At 40.0% G+C, this 17,161-nt stretch overlaps 1 protein-coding gene across 1 annotated transcript in view; it reads right to left on the bottom strand.

The window, feature by feature from the left end:
* LOC124615662 (protein madd-4) overlaps positions 1 to 17,161 on the bottom strand; it is a 514,315-nt gene that overhangs the window by 138,822 nt on the left and 358,332 nt on the right. Inside the window, exons 17-18 of the mRNA XM_047143690.1 lie at positions 12,833 to 12,967; positions 10,789 to 10,934 (exon numbers count right to left, since the gene is read on the bottom strand). Coding sequence (XP_046999646.1) covers positions 10,789 to 10,934; positions 12,833 to 12,967 — 281 coding nt within the window. The remainder of the gene's footprint in view (positions 1 to 10,788; positions 10,935 to 12,832; positions 12,968 to 17,161) is intronic.

Genomic DNA, 17,161 nt, shown 5'->3' on the forward strand with positions numbered 1-17,161 from the left:
ATCCACCTTTCGCAGCAATGCAGGCTGCTATTCTTCCATGGAGACGATCGTAGAGATGCTGGATGTAGTCCTGTGGAACGGCTTGCCATGCCATTTCCACCTGGCGCCTCAGTTGGACCAGCGTTCGTGCTGGACGTGCAGACCGCGTGAGACGACGCTTCATCCAGTCCCAAACATGTTCGATGGGGGACAGATCCGGAGATCTTGCTGGCCAGGGTAGTTGACTTACACCTTCTAGAGCACGTTGGGTGGCACGGGATACATGCGGACGTGCATTGTCCTGTTGGAACAGCAAGTTCCCTTGCCGGTCTAGGAATGGTAGAACGATGGGTTCGATGACAGTTGGGATGTACCGTGCACTATTCAGTGTCCCCTCGACGATCACCAGTGGTGTACGGCCAGTGTAGGAGATTGCTCCCCACACCATGACGCCGGGTGTTGGCCCTGTGTGCCTCGGTCGTATGCAATCCTGATTGTGGCGCTCACCTGCACGGCGCCAAACACGCATACGACCATCATTGGCACCAAGGCAGAAGCGACTCTCATCGCTGAAGACGACACGTCTCCATTCGTCCCTCCATTCACGCCTGTCGCGACACCACTGGAGGTGGGCTGTACGATGTTGGGGCGTGAGCGGAAGACGGCCTAACGGTGTGCGGGACCGTAGCCCAACTTCATGGAGACGGTTGCGAATGGTCCCCGCCGATACCCCAGGAGCAACAGTGTCCCTAATTTGCTGGGAAGTGGCGGTGCGGTCCCCTACGGCACTGCGTAGGATCCTACGGTCTTGGCGTGCATCCGTGCGTCGCTGCGGTCCGTTCCCAGGTCGACGGGCACGTGCACCTTCCGCCGACCACTGGCGACAACATCGATGTACTGTGGAGACCTCACGCCCCACGTGCTGAGCAATTCGGCGGTACGTCCACCCGGCCTCCCGCATGTCCACTATATGCCCTCGCTCAAAGTCCGTCAACTGCACATACGGTTCACGTCCACGCTGTCGCGGCATGCTACCAGTGTTAAAGACTGCGATGGAGCTCCGTATGCCACGGCAAACTGGCTGACACTGACGGCGGCGGTGCACAAATGCTGCGCAGCTAGCGCCATTCGACGGCCAACACCGCGGTTCCTGGTGTGTCCGCTGTGCCGTGCGTGTGATCATTGCTTGTACAGCCCTCTCGCAGTGTCCGGAGTAAGTATGGTGGGTCTGACACACCAGTGTCAATGTGTTCTTTTTTCCATTTCCAGGAGTGTAGAATACATAAAACGAGTAAAGACAAGAGACAAGCAAGACAGTAAACATTTCTTCATTCCTTACAAGTCCTAGCTTTTTTTTCTCTCTAATCCTGTCACAGCTTTATATAGCGTACTTTCTGGGAAAGAATCTATACCTCATCAAAGTTCGTCGATGTTTTGCTACATGAAAAAACGAAATGTCATCGTATAATGCTAAAAAAGCTGTTAACACAAATTGTACCCAAGACTGGTGTGGTTTCTCGAGCTGATTACGTGTATTTTGTCACTGTCTGCTGGGTAAAACCAAATAGGCCTGCCTAATATTGCAGCAGTTGTTACACACACCGAATACACGAGACTGGTTTGACACAAAAGGTCATTTTTATAGCACAACGGAATGTAATTCACGAAGTACCAACATCAAATGCCTATTAGGCCTACTACAAGCAAAAAGTTTTATGTCAGGAGATAGTTTCACATTTTATCCATACTCTCTAGCTTCTGAAGCATGAGATCGAAAAGTAGTAGTACGAAATTTTTATATAAATTTGGAATTGTCATATTCTTCCGTAATTTGTTTGAGTCTCCCGTTTCTTCTCCTTCCTCATTCTAATAAACAATCTTGTCGTCACTAATTCTGTAACTATCCCTGCCAGTGTCAAAACTTATTCTTTGGTTAATTAACCCTGCCACAGTCACCGGTTTAGTTATACCACATTTATTCTCCAGCCAGGCCTTATTACATGTTCGTACAACGCATTTTCCGCGCTACTCCCAGAATAGAACTTTAGCGGCTGCTAGCCAGGGACTGTATAACTGGCCCTTAGCAGTGTAGCATTCTGGCCAAAAAATTTTTGTCAAAATTTCATTTTCTTGTATACACGGAGAAGACAATATGTAATCTTTGTTGCCTATTATTCCTGTTAGTCGTTTATTTCCACTCTGTTAGTCTGAATCTATGGAATTCGCTAGTAATTATAACAATACTGATCATTTGCAAATACAGTCAAACAAATAAACAGCGATTGGCATTCACCCATTCAGCCTTATTCCCCTCAGGTCGTGTAGACCCATCCCCTTTTGTCTGCAGGAAAGTTTATTTCTAGATGTGACGGGGATTCCCCTGGCAGAGACATCACGTACACTATGCACATATTCAAAAATCAACTTATGATTCATTCAGAAATCAACTTAGAATTGTTTTCAAAAATGTTCAAAAAGCAACAGGGATGCGTTCAAAATGATATGAATAATTGATAGACCAATGTGCGCTGGATGCTAGACGCTTTGTGAAACAAGGTCTTTTTCCTCAATAATATGCAAGCAACATGGATGCGTTCAAAATCATATGAATAATCGATAGACCAACGCGCGCTGGATGCTAGACGCTTTGTGAAACGGTCTTTTTCCTCAATAATATGAATCTGTCGCGTCCACCCTGAAACTGCCGCCCTGGGCAGACACCGGTTTGCCCCTACCCCATAGTTCCGAGCCTGTTGCGCATACGTGAATCTGGCAGCTTAGGCACACCAGTGAAATTTTCCCGGATAACATCTGGCTGCTTGCTGCTATTGCTTATACAGCTAACTACACTTCTGTAGCCAGAAGTGGGAGAAGGTACTACTCATTCGAGACTCAACTGCACATGCGCATAAACTAACTCGGAACCGCTCAAACGAATCTAATCTAAACAGTTATGAAGTCACGCTCATAGGAGGTAATTTGTTGTTATGAAACATTGCATAGTCTTCCTAAAGCATTTGACAGATTTTGCTGTTGGCAGACGCTTGTATGAGCACTGTGTTTTGTTGTTGTATATGGTACATTTCCTTTGCAACTCAAGTTTTATTTTCTTTTTTTTTTTTTTTCTCTCGTTCGTTTTTTATTGTTGCAGTATTATTCTGCAGTAGCGACATACAATTTCTTTGTTGGAGTATTGATTCTTACCAGTCAAAGTTACAAAAAATTAACTGAAAATTAAAACAATGGAAAATTCCCGGAATTGTAAAAAATTCCTGGGTTTTGCCTGGTTTTCTCCCGGATGAAAAAATTCCCAGACTTTTCCTGGATCTCCCGGCTGTCCAGGGTTGTATACACCCTGCTATATAATCTGTGCAGAGAGTGAATGGGGACTCATTCTAGCAATCACGTGGGCCACAAATGTGGAAACACAGTGACATATGAAACTTTGAGAAAGCCCAGATTGTTACAGTGCAGAGTCTGGGAACAAGCCTCTCAAGTCACTGAAGCTGGTTGGCGGTTCAGTATCCAAGCAAAGCAGCTGAAGAGTCATGAAACCATGAGAAGCAAACAAGGTGTTGGACATCTATGTCTCATCATGAAACATGGAGGTCAGAGCTTCCCTGCTCTGTAAAATAGGATAGCTGGCAATGTGTGGCAGATCTGATGATAGATTACAGTGCTGGTGTACAAGTGTATCAGAGCACAGTGTACACTGACAAATATGGGGCTCTGACACTGTCAATTACAATTGCGATGGGCACAGGATCATTGAGACTAGGCCTTGGATTAATGGAAACATGTTGTCTGATGAGACAAATTTTATTCCTTGTTGCACAAGGTTGATGGCTGTGTCCAAATATGCCATCACCCAGGCTAATTGCTGCTTGTGACATGCACCATGACACAGCTGTAAGTTAGTGGGAGTAGAACCATGCTACATACGGCATTCACCTGAGCTTCCATGATACCTGTTGGTAGTATCTTAAGGCACCATGACAGTTACAGACCATCTGAACATTGTTGCAGACCGCCTACATGTCTTCATGGTTGAGATCTTCTCTGATGGCGATGGCATCATCCAGAAGGATAACTGCAATGCTGTAAGGTCCGAATTGTACTACAGAGGTTTGAGGAGCACTATAGTAAACTCACACTGACGTCTTGGCCACCAAATTCACCTGATCTGAAGCAGATGGAACACATCTGGATTACTATCAGGCATCAACTCCAAGCCCACAAACCACCAGCCCATAATTCAGGAGAATAGTGTGGCCTGTACATAGATGTCTGGTGCTACATAGCTCCAGAAAACCATCACGGACTTGTCAATTCAATGCCACTCAGTAACTTTGATGTACTGCATTCCAAAGGTCAACCAGTATGCTACTAAGCAAGTGGTCTTAATGTGTAGGCTCATCAGCGTATATGACGAACAGGGTTTTGGCAATTTACTTGATGTATTATCAACTGCAAGAAAGTTTGTGCTTTGAAGGGGGTTCTACATCTACATCTACATCTACATGGATACTCTGCAAATCACATTTAAGTGCCTGGCAGAGGGTTCATTGAACTACCTTCACAATTCTCTATTATTCCAATCTCATATAGCACGTGGAAAGAATGAACACCTATACCTTTCCATAAGAGCTCTGATTTCCCTTATTTTATTGTGGTGATCGTTCCTCCCTATGTAGGTCAGTGTCAACAAAATATTTTCACATTCAGAGGAGAAAGTTGGTGATTGGAATTTTGTGAAAAATGCCTTTCTTTTAATGATGCCCAGCCCAAATCCTGTATCATTTCTGTGGCACCCTCTCCCATATTTCCATATTTCATGATAATACAAAATGTGCTGCCTTTCTTTGAATTTTTCTATGTACTCCATCAGTCCTATCTGGTAAGGATACCACACTGTGCACCAGTAGTCTAAAAGAGAATAGACAAGCGTATCGTAGGCAGTCTCCTTAGTAGGTCTGTTACATTTTCTAAGTGTCCTGCCAACAAAACGCAGTTTTTGGTTTGACTTCCCCACAACATTTTCTATGTGTTCCTTCCAATTAAAGTTGTTCGTAATTGTAATACCTAGGTATCTAATTGAATTTACAGCTTTTAGATTAGACTGATTTATCGTGTAACCAAAGTTTAACGAGTTCCTTTTAGCACGCATGTGGATCACCTGACACTTTTCGTTATTTAGGGTCAATTGCCACTTTTCGCACCATTGAGATATCTGTTCTAAATCATTTTGCAGTTTGTTTTGATCTTCTGATGACTTTCTTAGTCACTTTAGTGTTAATTTTTTAGAAATAGCGTGGAACAACTGTGTATATAGCACTCATTGTGGCATGTATTTGATGTGCTACCCCTTGACTGTTCATATCTATATTCTGAACTACTTCCAAGGAGTGATTTACTAAATAAGTTCATAATCTGAAAATAAGTTCATTATCTGACTTCTGTCTTTTATGATTCAGCTTGTGGTGGTTCCACCTGCTTTTAATTCTTCATTGATTGTTTGTTGTCCTCGGTGTCTATGTACTGCATTGCTACACTGGCTGAAAAATGGGTTGTGGATTCCGACGCACACTACTGTAAATCATGTAGCTGACAGGTGCACAGCTGCGTTTCACAGTACTTTAATTTTCGCTTTGCACAACCCCCAATATTACACAGTTATATGGCAAGTGCAGTATTAATTAACCTTCGATAAGCCTCATTAATAGTTAGTTGGTGAAACTCCACATACTGCTACAATAGTTTACTGTTGAACATCTACGAGCAGTAAAAACATAACCACAAAGTTCCCAATTCTTTAAAAATAAACAGGTACATATGGAGCAGTCACTGTCACTGGTTTTTACACAAGTCTTAGTTGTTTAACGCTTATTTCACAGTTAAATTGAAGCACTGTTGTTGTTCTAACCAGAACAGGTTACTTGTCTGAAACTCGGCTGTGGACTGGCTGTCTCATAACCAAAAATCAGGCCCTTATATGTCATCACAATAATAAGTACTGAAACCACACATTGTTTAAAGTTAAATTTACAGAAATTAAAACTAAAACTTAACTCACTCAATTAACTGAATACATCGAAAATTGTGTCTTTTTAACAGTTTCTTCTACTACGAGGTTTATGCTGAATTATTTGTTTAAATCATGAAATTAACAAATATAAGTACACAAACAATACTTTGGACAAAACTGTTAATTACTTTGGAATTAATGAAGGGCTGATTTTGCTAAAATGTTTTTGAATAGAGCTAAATAGATACTTCAAGATTACTAGTACTTTGTCTTCCAAACATTTACAATTATTACAGAATTTATACTTGTTTATATGTCAACAACAGAATTAAAGTTGAGAAACAATCACTGATTTCACCCTATAACAAATGATACTAACTAGGAATAATCAAAATAAATTAGAAAATCAATTACATACATAAAACCAAGTACAAAATTAGATCCGGTGTTCTATCCTTTAAAACAGAGGGCCAATCTTTCTTCATTATGAAAATGCAGATTATACTCGCGTATGATAAAGGTAATTAGCTAAATGTGAAAAAATGAATTTAAAGGAGGCAGATGGCAAAACAAGAGGGGAATTAAAAATATCCTAGCTTGCTTCATCACAAGCTGTTTTATTTAATATCAAATTCCTAACATTTCTCAATTAATTTTGCAGTTTCCTTTTTCAGATAACACAGTATTTCTTGTAATATGAAATCACTCCTACTTCACTGTCTGTTCCAACCATTTCATATAATTTTATGAAAAGGATAGATTACTGCTCACCATATAGAGAAGATGATAAGTCACACACAGGCACAACAAAATGACTGCTTTATATTTGAGGTTTTGGCTGAAAGGCCTTCTTCTAAAGTATAAAATACACACTCATCCAAACAAGCACCACTCATGCACACATGACCACTGTCTCTGACCGCTGAGGCCTGACTGCAACGTAACTGTGCCTAATGGGAGCAGTAATTTGGTATGGTGGTGGGGATAAGGAGAAGGCATGGGGAACAGGAGGGAGGTACCAGGTTGGGGAGGGGGAGGTGTAGTGGAGCTTGGGGGTGGGGGGAGGAGAAAGGTGGAAGCAGAGAAGAAAAGGACTAGTGGATGTGCTGGCAGAATGGGAGCAAGGAAGGGGACAAGTAAGTGGAGGACAGAGACTTGCAAGGCTGAGGGCACAGAGGTTATGAGAGTGTAGGATATATTGCAAGGAGAATACCCACCTGCACAATTGATAAAAGCTGGTGTTGGTAGGAAGGATCCGGGTAGTGCAAGTTGTGAACCACACTGTGTTGGGCCTTCACTGAGGCCTTCATAGACAGAAATTCCACTCCCAACTTTGTACAGAAACAGATTTCCTGTGCCTTGTCTCTCCAGTCACTTATCACCTCCCACACAGCCACCATTTGCCTACAAAGGAGCACCTCACTCATGATTCAGTGGGACTGGAGCACAAAATCACATTCTCTACCAGGGTTTTAACTACCTCTCATCCTGTGCTGAAATGGGTATCTTACCCACTACTTTCTCACCCATCCCACTGTGATATACTGCTGCCCATCCCTACTCCAAATCCATTGCCTCACATCTCATATCCCTGCAATAGACATAGATCTGAGATCTGTCCCATACACCCTCCCACCACTACCTACTCTAGTCTGGTCACAGGCATCTCCTATCATAGGCAAGGCTACCTGCGATATCACTTATGTGACCTACAAGCTAAGCAGCAATAACTGTGCTGCTTTCTTCGTGGGCATGACGACTAATAAACAGCCCATCCACATCAATGGCCACCAACAAACTGACCAAGAGACAATTGGATCACTGGGTTGCTGAACACACTGCCCAACACAATATGCTTCACTTCAATGACTGCTTCACAGCCTGCGCCACCTGGATCCTTTCTAACAACACCTGCCTTTCTGAACTGCAGAGATGGGAGTGCTCCCTGGAATATATCATATGTCCTCATAACCCCCTGGCCTCCACCTCCACTAGTCCCTGTCCTCCACTTATCAGTGCCCTTGCTTGCTCCCACCACAGCACAACACAGTCTTCTGTTTCACCAGTATACCCACTAGACCTTTTCCCCTTCTCTACTTCTCACCTTTGCCACTCCCCTCCTGCCCCCTCCAACCTCCAACCTGCACCTAGCAGCTCTGCCCTGCCCTCACCAGGTCCATGCACAGTCCCACAAGCAGCACTACACCTTCCCCCATCCCACCCTGCTATTCCCCTCTTCTCGCCATGCCTCTTCCTTAATCACATCATCCACACTGGATTGCTGAACCCATCAAGCACAGTTATGACCCAGCCTGGCCACAGCTGCCAGAGGTGAATGTGTGCATGTTTTTTCTACTTCACAGGAATTCCTTCTGGCCAAAAGCTAAAATGTATAGCAGTCTTCTCATTGTGCCTGTCTGCGACTCCACATCTCTATATGGTGAGTAGCAATCTATCCTTTTCATAATATTGTAATTATTCCATCCAGGCCTTTCCATTGTTCAATTAAATTATGAATTGGCTTTTGTCATATTATGCACATTTCCTGTCAATTTGCTGCAAGGCTGCCTTGAAGCTTTCATGTTTTCTCTTCATCAATTATTATGACTGTTTTCCACAATATCACTTCAATGTAATTATTAAGAGTGATTAGATGCAGTTCACGTCACAGAAAGCAGTTGGTGTCACAATATATAATACATCTTGTAGAGCAATTTCCCCTGCTGCTCTTATTAAATTGTAGGGTGATGCAATCCTACTTCCAGTCATTAGGTTTACACTGTCTTTCCAAATTCTGCTTGAGTATCAATACAGCATTTTTTGGCAGATACTTCTGAGTCCTACCACTCTGTCTACACAGAAATGATCTAATGCAGCAGTCTCACAGTTTTTCTGTTTAAAAACTGCTGTTTCCACTTCCAACTGGTTCGAATTATCTGGAGCTATGTGAACAGAATTATGTGATACATTGACAACATGAATGGATGGTAAACTATGAAAGTACATTTCAAGCTCCTGTAATATTAGGTTTTTATCTGCTGTCACATCACAACAATGAGAAGCTGGAGCGTTTAGTAACTGAGTGTGATGTGATCTTTGGCATTTTACAATACAGATCCAAAATAATAAGCTTCTGAATACATCATGACAAAATCCACAATGATGATGCTTACTGATGACAGCTAAGAGCAATTTTTATGACAAACATAAAGTAGAGAGTCAGTCAGTATTTGCATTATGTACTGGTGCAAATACATACTAGTATTATAAGTGTGAAAGTAACACTGTTTGCTATGTTTTCATGACTAAACCACTGAACTGATTTTGATGAAATTTGATATGGAGATAGGTTAAACACTGTGGAAGAACATGGGCTACTAGGAGGGGGGGGGGGGGGGGGGGAATTTGGCCCTTAGCCCCTGAGAATGTGAAGTAGGGAATGGAACATCTTTTTCTACATCAGTGAACATAAACCATATTAAAAAAATTAATGACTTTGTTGTATAGTGTACAGGTATGAAGCATACTTAGTTCAACAGCACGACACATAGGTGCAGAGTCCTGCCCATTCCCCTCTGCACCCACCACTTGGCAGCAATGCTGCATGTGCCACTTCAGTGTGCACAGGGCATTTAGGGCAGGGAGCACTGGGAAGAGGAGGGATGGTGTTACATCAGCAGTTATGCTTACCTGAACAAGTAGACATGTGAGAGCAGCTGATATTATTTATTTTCTTCCTTCATCAGTTTAATGCTATTTACTAATTTTAGAAAGTCTGCATTTTATTTTAGTGCCTAACTTAATTCCTTGAAACAGGCATCCATTCTGTAGTGGATAATAATACATATTTTGTGATTTTCAAATTTCATATTTTATTTAATTTAATTTATGGTCACAAATTAAACAACTGTGTAGCAAATGATTGTATTTTTTTTCTTTTGCAGTCATTTTTGCTATGATTATTTTCAATGATTTTTTAAGCCAGCAAAGTTGTATTTCTTATAATTTTGCAAAACTCCTGTTACATTGAGTAGCTGTTCAGATTTAGCCATTTCTATAGCAACCTTTTCTTTTTTTTTTCAATATCAAAGAGATTTTCAAACTTTTTAATTTCTAAAAAAACCATTCCATCTTTTCATTTTTAAGTCTGGTAGTTGCATTATATTTTTGAGAACTATTCATATTTTTAAATATGTTATACATTACTGAGATGCAGATGGCACTAACACAGAGGTCAGCAAGTCTGAGCGTTTATCAATTGCTCAATGAGGATGAGAATCCAGTTGTAAGTCACCATCATTCATCATAACAAAACTACTAATATGTGAGCACAGCAGTGCATACAGCTAGTGTTAAATAAACTAAATGTTATGAGCCATAAGTGTCCATTAAATGGCTCTTCTTTCATACAGTATTTCTTTTATTAGCCTTTATAGTAACCCAAAAGCAGAAAGGAATGACACAAAGCAGTGTTTTTGTATGGTTAAAGTACAAGAAATCACTGAAATGTGTAATTTATAATACAATAACAGAAATTCATTCTGTACTCATTTTTGTCTATTACTATGATGCAACAGGCACAAGACACCAGCCTTCAACCAAGATATTAATGTATCAAAAGCAAAAGACACATGAATAACATGGTTTAAGGCAAGTGAACTACAGATAAATTGGGGAGAGGACTGAAGATTTGGTACAGTTTAAATGCCCACAAACAGAACAATAAGTTAGTAAAACTTCTGGAGGTCTACAAGTACTTCATGCTCTATATATTTACAAATTACCTTAACTCCTGGAGGTTCTGGTGATGAAAGGGAAGGCTGAAGAGTAGATGAACTTGATTGGGATGCCCATGTTCGTCCTAGCTTCATTTGACCTTCTGGTTGTGTCTCATGGCTCAAGTCTTGTGAGAAAAGGTCCCGTCTTGCTCCTAGTTCAGTTAGAGAATCAGAATCAGAATGTTTATTGTCCCATAACATAAAGAGTTAAATCACAAGATATAATGTACAGGGAACTTGTCAATATTGCAATTACAATTTATGTGTATTACAGAAACAATAGTTTATAATTTACAGAGACTGTGTGTAGCCTAACAACTGTATTACTGTAAAAAGAGAATAATTATTACAGTCATTTATTAGAAATAAAACTTCTAAGCTTAATCAACAAAACATTTCAGCCACTTTCTTTCTTGCTCAGATTGTCACATTATCATTAAGAAATTCTTCTCAGGAATAATAACATTTCTGTACTAACAACTGTTGTAGTTTTTGCTTTAGTTGCCCCATCTCCATTCTCATGATTTGTTTCTTTTTTAGGATGTTGTGAATTTTCATGCCCATGTATTCTGGGGTTTGTGTAAACAGCTTTAATCTATGGTTGGGAAGCATGAAATTCTCCCTGTTCCTAGTACTGTATTGATGTTTAACGCTATTGTCTTTATTGTCTATGAATAACTTTGGGTCACTGTATACAAAGATAATCAGTTCATAAATGTACAAATGTGGAGCACTTAATATTTTTAAATTTCTTAACAGTGGGTAACAAGATACTTTTGGTTTTGCATTAGACATATTTATAACAACTAATTTTTGTAATTTTACAATTCTAGTCATTTTGCCTGTGTCTCCCCCAAAAATAATGCCACACCTTGTAACTGATTCAAAATAGCTGTGGTAAACTATTTTTCTTGTCTCCATGTTAGTTGAATATGACAGAATCTTCATTGCAAATATCAGGCTGTTTAATTTACTTGCTAGATAATTCATGTGTGAAGACCAGGATAGATTTTAGTCCACATGCATGCCTAAAAATTTAACACAGTCCACTTCTTTCAGTTCTTGGTTTCTATAACTAATGTGGAATTCTTTTACCTTAGAGTTTTAGTTTTAAACTGCAGCAAATGTGTTTTCCAAATATTCAGTTTTAGCCCATTTAATTGGAACCAGTTTTCCAAACTGTCTAATAGTTTAGTAACAGTTGAAGGAATTTGTTTGGGGTCATTGCTTTCAACAAGGGCAGAAGTACCATCAGTGAATAAAACTGAGTGTGAATTTACGTTCAGGAGTAGATCATTTATATAGAGTAAAAACACAATCGGATCCAGAATTGAGCCTTGTGAACTAATCATCCATTCAGAGAAGGAATTTCCCTTACTTGATGATATAACTACACTTTGTTATCTGTTCATGAGGTATGACCTAAACTACTCTAAAACACAACCCCAAATTCCATATGTTTCCATTTTATACAGAGCAATTGATGGTTTACACAATCAAATGCTTTTGTGAGGTCACAGAACAATCTTACAACTTTTCTTCACTTGTTTAGGGTGGAACTGATTTCGTTCACAAACTCATTGTACTCTTGCCTTTTTGAAAGCCATATTGATTATCTGAAATTATGTTTGATTTCACTATAATTTTTTTAATTTGTATTACCAACACTTTTTCAAATATTTTTGAAAAAATCAGGAGATTCCCACACAGCAGAATTTTTGTTTTTTAGCTGTAATATAGTTTTCTTTACATTTTTAACTGACATTTTCTCATATTTGTTAAAGTATTCTTCTGCCTTGTGCCTTAATCGTACTTTTTCTGCTTAAACATGTACATTTACATCTGATTTAGATACATTTATAAAAAAAAGTGTTGACTGACTCTGACATCTGAGCCTGATTTGTTACAATTTTACTCAACACCTTAATTTTGGAAATATCTTTGCTGTCAGCTCCAATCCCCAGTTCTGATTTTACGGTGTTGTTATAGTTACAGAATTATTCATGACAGAATGCGATATAAATTGATAGTGCATTTTACACATAGTCACCTGTCATCTGTATGTTCTTATCGTTCATAGGCATCTGTTGCTGCAAACGATTATGTGAATGCCTTTCCAGTTCTTCTGAACTTGTCACTAGAGGCTGCTTTACAGAAAGGAAGAGATCTGCCCTGGATAATCCAGCTGAAATCACACAACAAATAAATATGACAGCTCACATACTGCTATGTGTAATTATAAAAACAAAAACAAAAGAACAGAAGACAGTTAATGTTGACATAACATTCAAATAAACTACTGTTTTGACAGCTAGTTCTAATTTGTACTCTAAACTTAGGTTTCTATCAACATCTTTAAAAACTGATACACAGCATAGTCTCCTCTCCTACAAGATAGTGATAAAATATTAATTAGAAACCAATTAGTACATAATCAAACAATGGATAGCCCAGGATGGAACAACAACAATATGCAAAGGTAAGATTGCTATTCACCACTTAGAGAAGTTGTTGAGTCACAGAGAGGCACAAAGAAAATGAATGGTAGAAATACTTCAGCTTTTGGACAAAGGCCTCTTCCAAAAGTAGAAAATTCATACACTTTCACATAACAGCTCACACATACTAGTTGATTATAATTAAACTGACAGTGTTCTGAGCATTTCAGTATGGCCTGTATACACTGCAGGATGCTGAAACATCATAGGTATGTTCATTAACTGGTGCACTCGTAGGGTACACTAGGGGGGGGGGGGGGGGGGGAATAGTTCCATTTTTTGCCACAATTTGAAAATATGGCACTGTAAGCAATCAGAACATAGTGACATAGTGTGGGTGCAGGTATAGGGGAGGAATAATCGAACACATGTAAATAAAGGTTCTGGCATATTTACAAGTTACAAGATGTGTTCAATATGATTTCCCAAATCAGCAAATGCTGCATCTGTAATATGGTATAGTCGACAGCTGTTCGCAGCATACTCAGTGTAATCAGAGTGATACGCCCCTAATCTAATCATATCTTGAAATTGCCTAGAGATAATGTGGTCATTACCAAAGTTTTCTCCAAGCAAATCTTTCACCTGGCAAGTGACGTGTGGTGCCGCCCCATCTTGCATGAAAATAGTGGTGTGGACACAGTTGCGTTCTAGCAAAGCTGGAATAATGTGTTGCACAAGGAGATTCTCATACCATGCAGATGTCTCTGTACACCTATCAGGCCAATGGGGTGTAATATCCTCAAAAAATGGAGTGAGAATGACGGAGCTTGTGAAACCACATTACACAGTCATTTAAGCTGAGTACTATGGATGTTTCTGTACAACATGTGGCTGAGTAGACCCCCTGTGCAGTCAATGCACCATGCAGAGTAAAATGGGCCTCGTCCGTCCATGAAATATTCCCTGGCTATGTGTCATCCATTTCCAGGTGTGCCGAAAAATGAAGGGTAAAGTCACAGCATTGTACCCTACCTTGCGGATTCATTTTGTCCTCATTCTGAATCTTGTAGGGATATCAATGTAAAATACATTGCAAAATCTTTTGAACTGTTGACCAGGGGAGAGACAATTCTTGTGACAAAGCTCAAGCACTGGCTGCAGAATTTGAGGCACATGCTGCACAATCGACTTTAGCAAAAGCGACTTCAACAACAACTGCAATGGCAATGGGCTGCCCCTCTCTCTCTCTCTCTCTCTCTCTCTCTCTCTCTCTCTCTCTGTTGCACCACCTAATTCAACTGTTTCTTCATGTTTCTTCATATCTACTGATCAAATTCTTTAGATAATTTTTTTAGATCTTTGCACTGCTTCTGTTGGTAATATTCATGCACTGCAGTGCTACTATTGCTGCTGTTCTGCTAAAACAACTTTACCAGCAGTGCAGAGTCTTCCTTCTCAATAACCATTGCATTTTGTATGGAAAACTTCAAACTTTTTAATCCCTTACACCAACAGTCATTTCATAAAAGAAATCAACATCTGTTGCCAAGCAACAAAGAGCATACTGACATAAAAAAAGGAAATATTTCACATTCCGATTGCTTACAGGGCTATATTTTTACTTGGTGGCAGAAGTGACACTATTATTTGTACGTGGTCACTGTCTCTGGGTCCATAGTATCTGAAGACAGTGGCCACATGTGTGTGTGAGCTATTGCTGCTGTATGAATGTGTGTGAGTTTTCTGCTTCTGGAGATGGGCTGTGTCTCATAGCATAAATATTTCTAGCATTCTCTTCATTGTGTCTGTTTGCAGCTCGATGCCTCCTCTATGTGTTGAGTAGCAGCTATCCTTTCCATATTGTTGTTATTCCACCCTGGAGACTGTCCAGGCAAACAGACTAGGTTCCCAGATATTTGACTGGTTTGTAGATGTCTTAAGTAATAGAACCCAGTACACTGTTCTCGATGGCAAGTGTTCATTACAGACAAGGTCATCATCAGGATTGCCCCACAGAATACATAAGTGAGCTGACAGACAGGATGAGCAGCAATCAGCAGCTGTGGTGTATGGGGCAGTGTGTCATTGAGTGACTGAAGGAGGATACAAGATGACATAGACAGAATTTGTAGTTGATGTGATGAATGGTAGCTTGCTCTGAATATATAAAAATGTAAGTTAATGCAGATGAGAAGAAAACAACAATCCTATAATGTTCAAATATACCCTTAGTAATGTCTTACTTGACACAATCATATCTATTAAATATATAGACATAACACTGCAAAGCAATGTGAAATGAAGTGAGCACATGAGGACAGTAGTAGGAGAGGCACGTGGTCAACTTCAGTTTATTGGGAGAATTTTAAGAAAGTGTAGCTCATCTATAAAGGAGACTGCATACAGAACACTAAAGTGACCTATCCTTGAGTACTGCTCCAGTGTCTGGGATACCCACCATGTTGGATTAGAGGAAGACTTCAAAGGCATATTGCTACATTTGTAATCTGTAGGTTTGATCGACACACAAGTGTTACAGTTCTGCTTCATGAACTCAAATAGGAGTTCTGGAGGAAATGTGACTTTTTTTTTGGAAAACACTAATGAGAGAATTTAGAGAACCATCATTTGAAGCTGACAGTAGAATAATTCTACTGCTGCCAATTTACATTTCCAGTAAGGACCATGAAGATAAAATAAGGAAATTAGGGCTTATATGAAACTAGAATAGACGGTTGTTTTTCCCCTGCTCCATTTGCAAATGAGATAAGAAAGGAAATGCCTAGTAGCGAAACAAGGTACACTTTGCCATGCACCACACAGTAAATATGTTGGTGAAGATCTTCCACTGTTTCATTTTACCTAGCTGCTTCCCTTCCATACCAAAAGCCAGTGCTATTCCTCTTTGTCACTATTCTCTATTGCATTGCATTACTCATGTCTGTCCTTTCTTTCTCTACTTTCCAATTTTTTATTCTCACCTCCAAAACTGCATACACTCTGAATTCTTAGTCACTCTGTATCAACAGTCTCATCTGCACCCAACAGACAGCTATGTAACCACACAGATTGTGGTTGCACTATTTTGTGTCCCACATTCTTCTCTCTACTATAATTATTCCTGGATGTCCGAACTGATCGCGTTACCCCCTAGTGTATTTTTGTGTTTTTTCCTGTGTCCTCCTGTGCTACACATACTTCACTGCACCTTCTGCCTAATAATTCCCCCCAGCCTAACTCAAGCATGCACATTAATGCAGTAACTAAAATTTGACAATGATGCAATATTTATTAACAATATAAACTTGTAGAAGTGATTCATTGTACTGCAACCAGAATGTAAACATAATAGTTAGAGTTTTCAGTGTCACACAGAGATTTAGATTAGTTGCTCAGTCCAAGTATCGATATGGAGGAATGGTCAGAGATGCTTGGGCTTCACACCATGGCTGCAACTCAGCAGAGGGCACTGCTCCTAAGAGCTTGTCACTTGGGCCCATCCACTGACGCAAGAGTGTCTGTAAATAATGTGGCCCCATACTTGTCTGGTAATTATTGCTATTCTCTGAACCCTTTAAAATGTGTCATTGATAACAGAGTGACTGATTTTGCCAGTGTTTATGTTTTCCAATACAGATCACTCCCTGGACTATTTGTGCAAGCCTACGATGATTTTCGCTACCCCCTGGCTAGAAATTCTCTTTGTGAACTTCACTGTCATTGACCACAGGAATTGCTTGTTTGTTCCCTCAGTCTCTGCATCACTACCATTGTGAATGATCATAAACTGTGGTCTACCTATGCTAATTAAGGTAGACAATAATAATTACAGAGTGCAGCAGTAGCAGCATTGAGAGCATCATAAGATTCAAATAGGACTAACCACTGAGTAAAAATCTCTCTGTTGTAAATATTATACATGTATGACAGCTCTGACA

The sequence above is a fragment of the Schistocerca americana genome, chromosome 5 (genome assembly GCF_021461395.2).
Source record: "Schistocerca americana isolate TAMUIC-IGC-003095 chromosome 5, iqSchAmer2.1, whole genome shotgun sequence".
Taxonomy (NCBI): domain Eukaryota; kingdom Metazoa; phylum Arthropoda; class Insecta; order Orthoptera; family Acrididae; genus Schistocerca; species Schistocerca americana.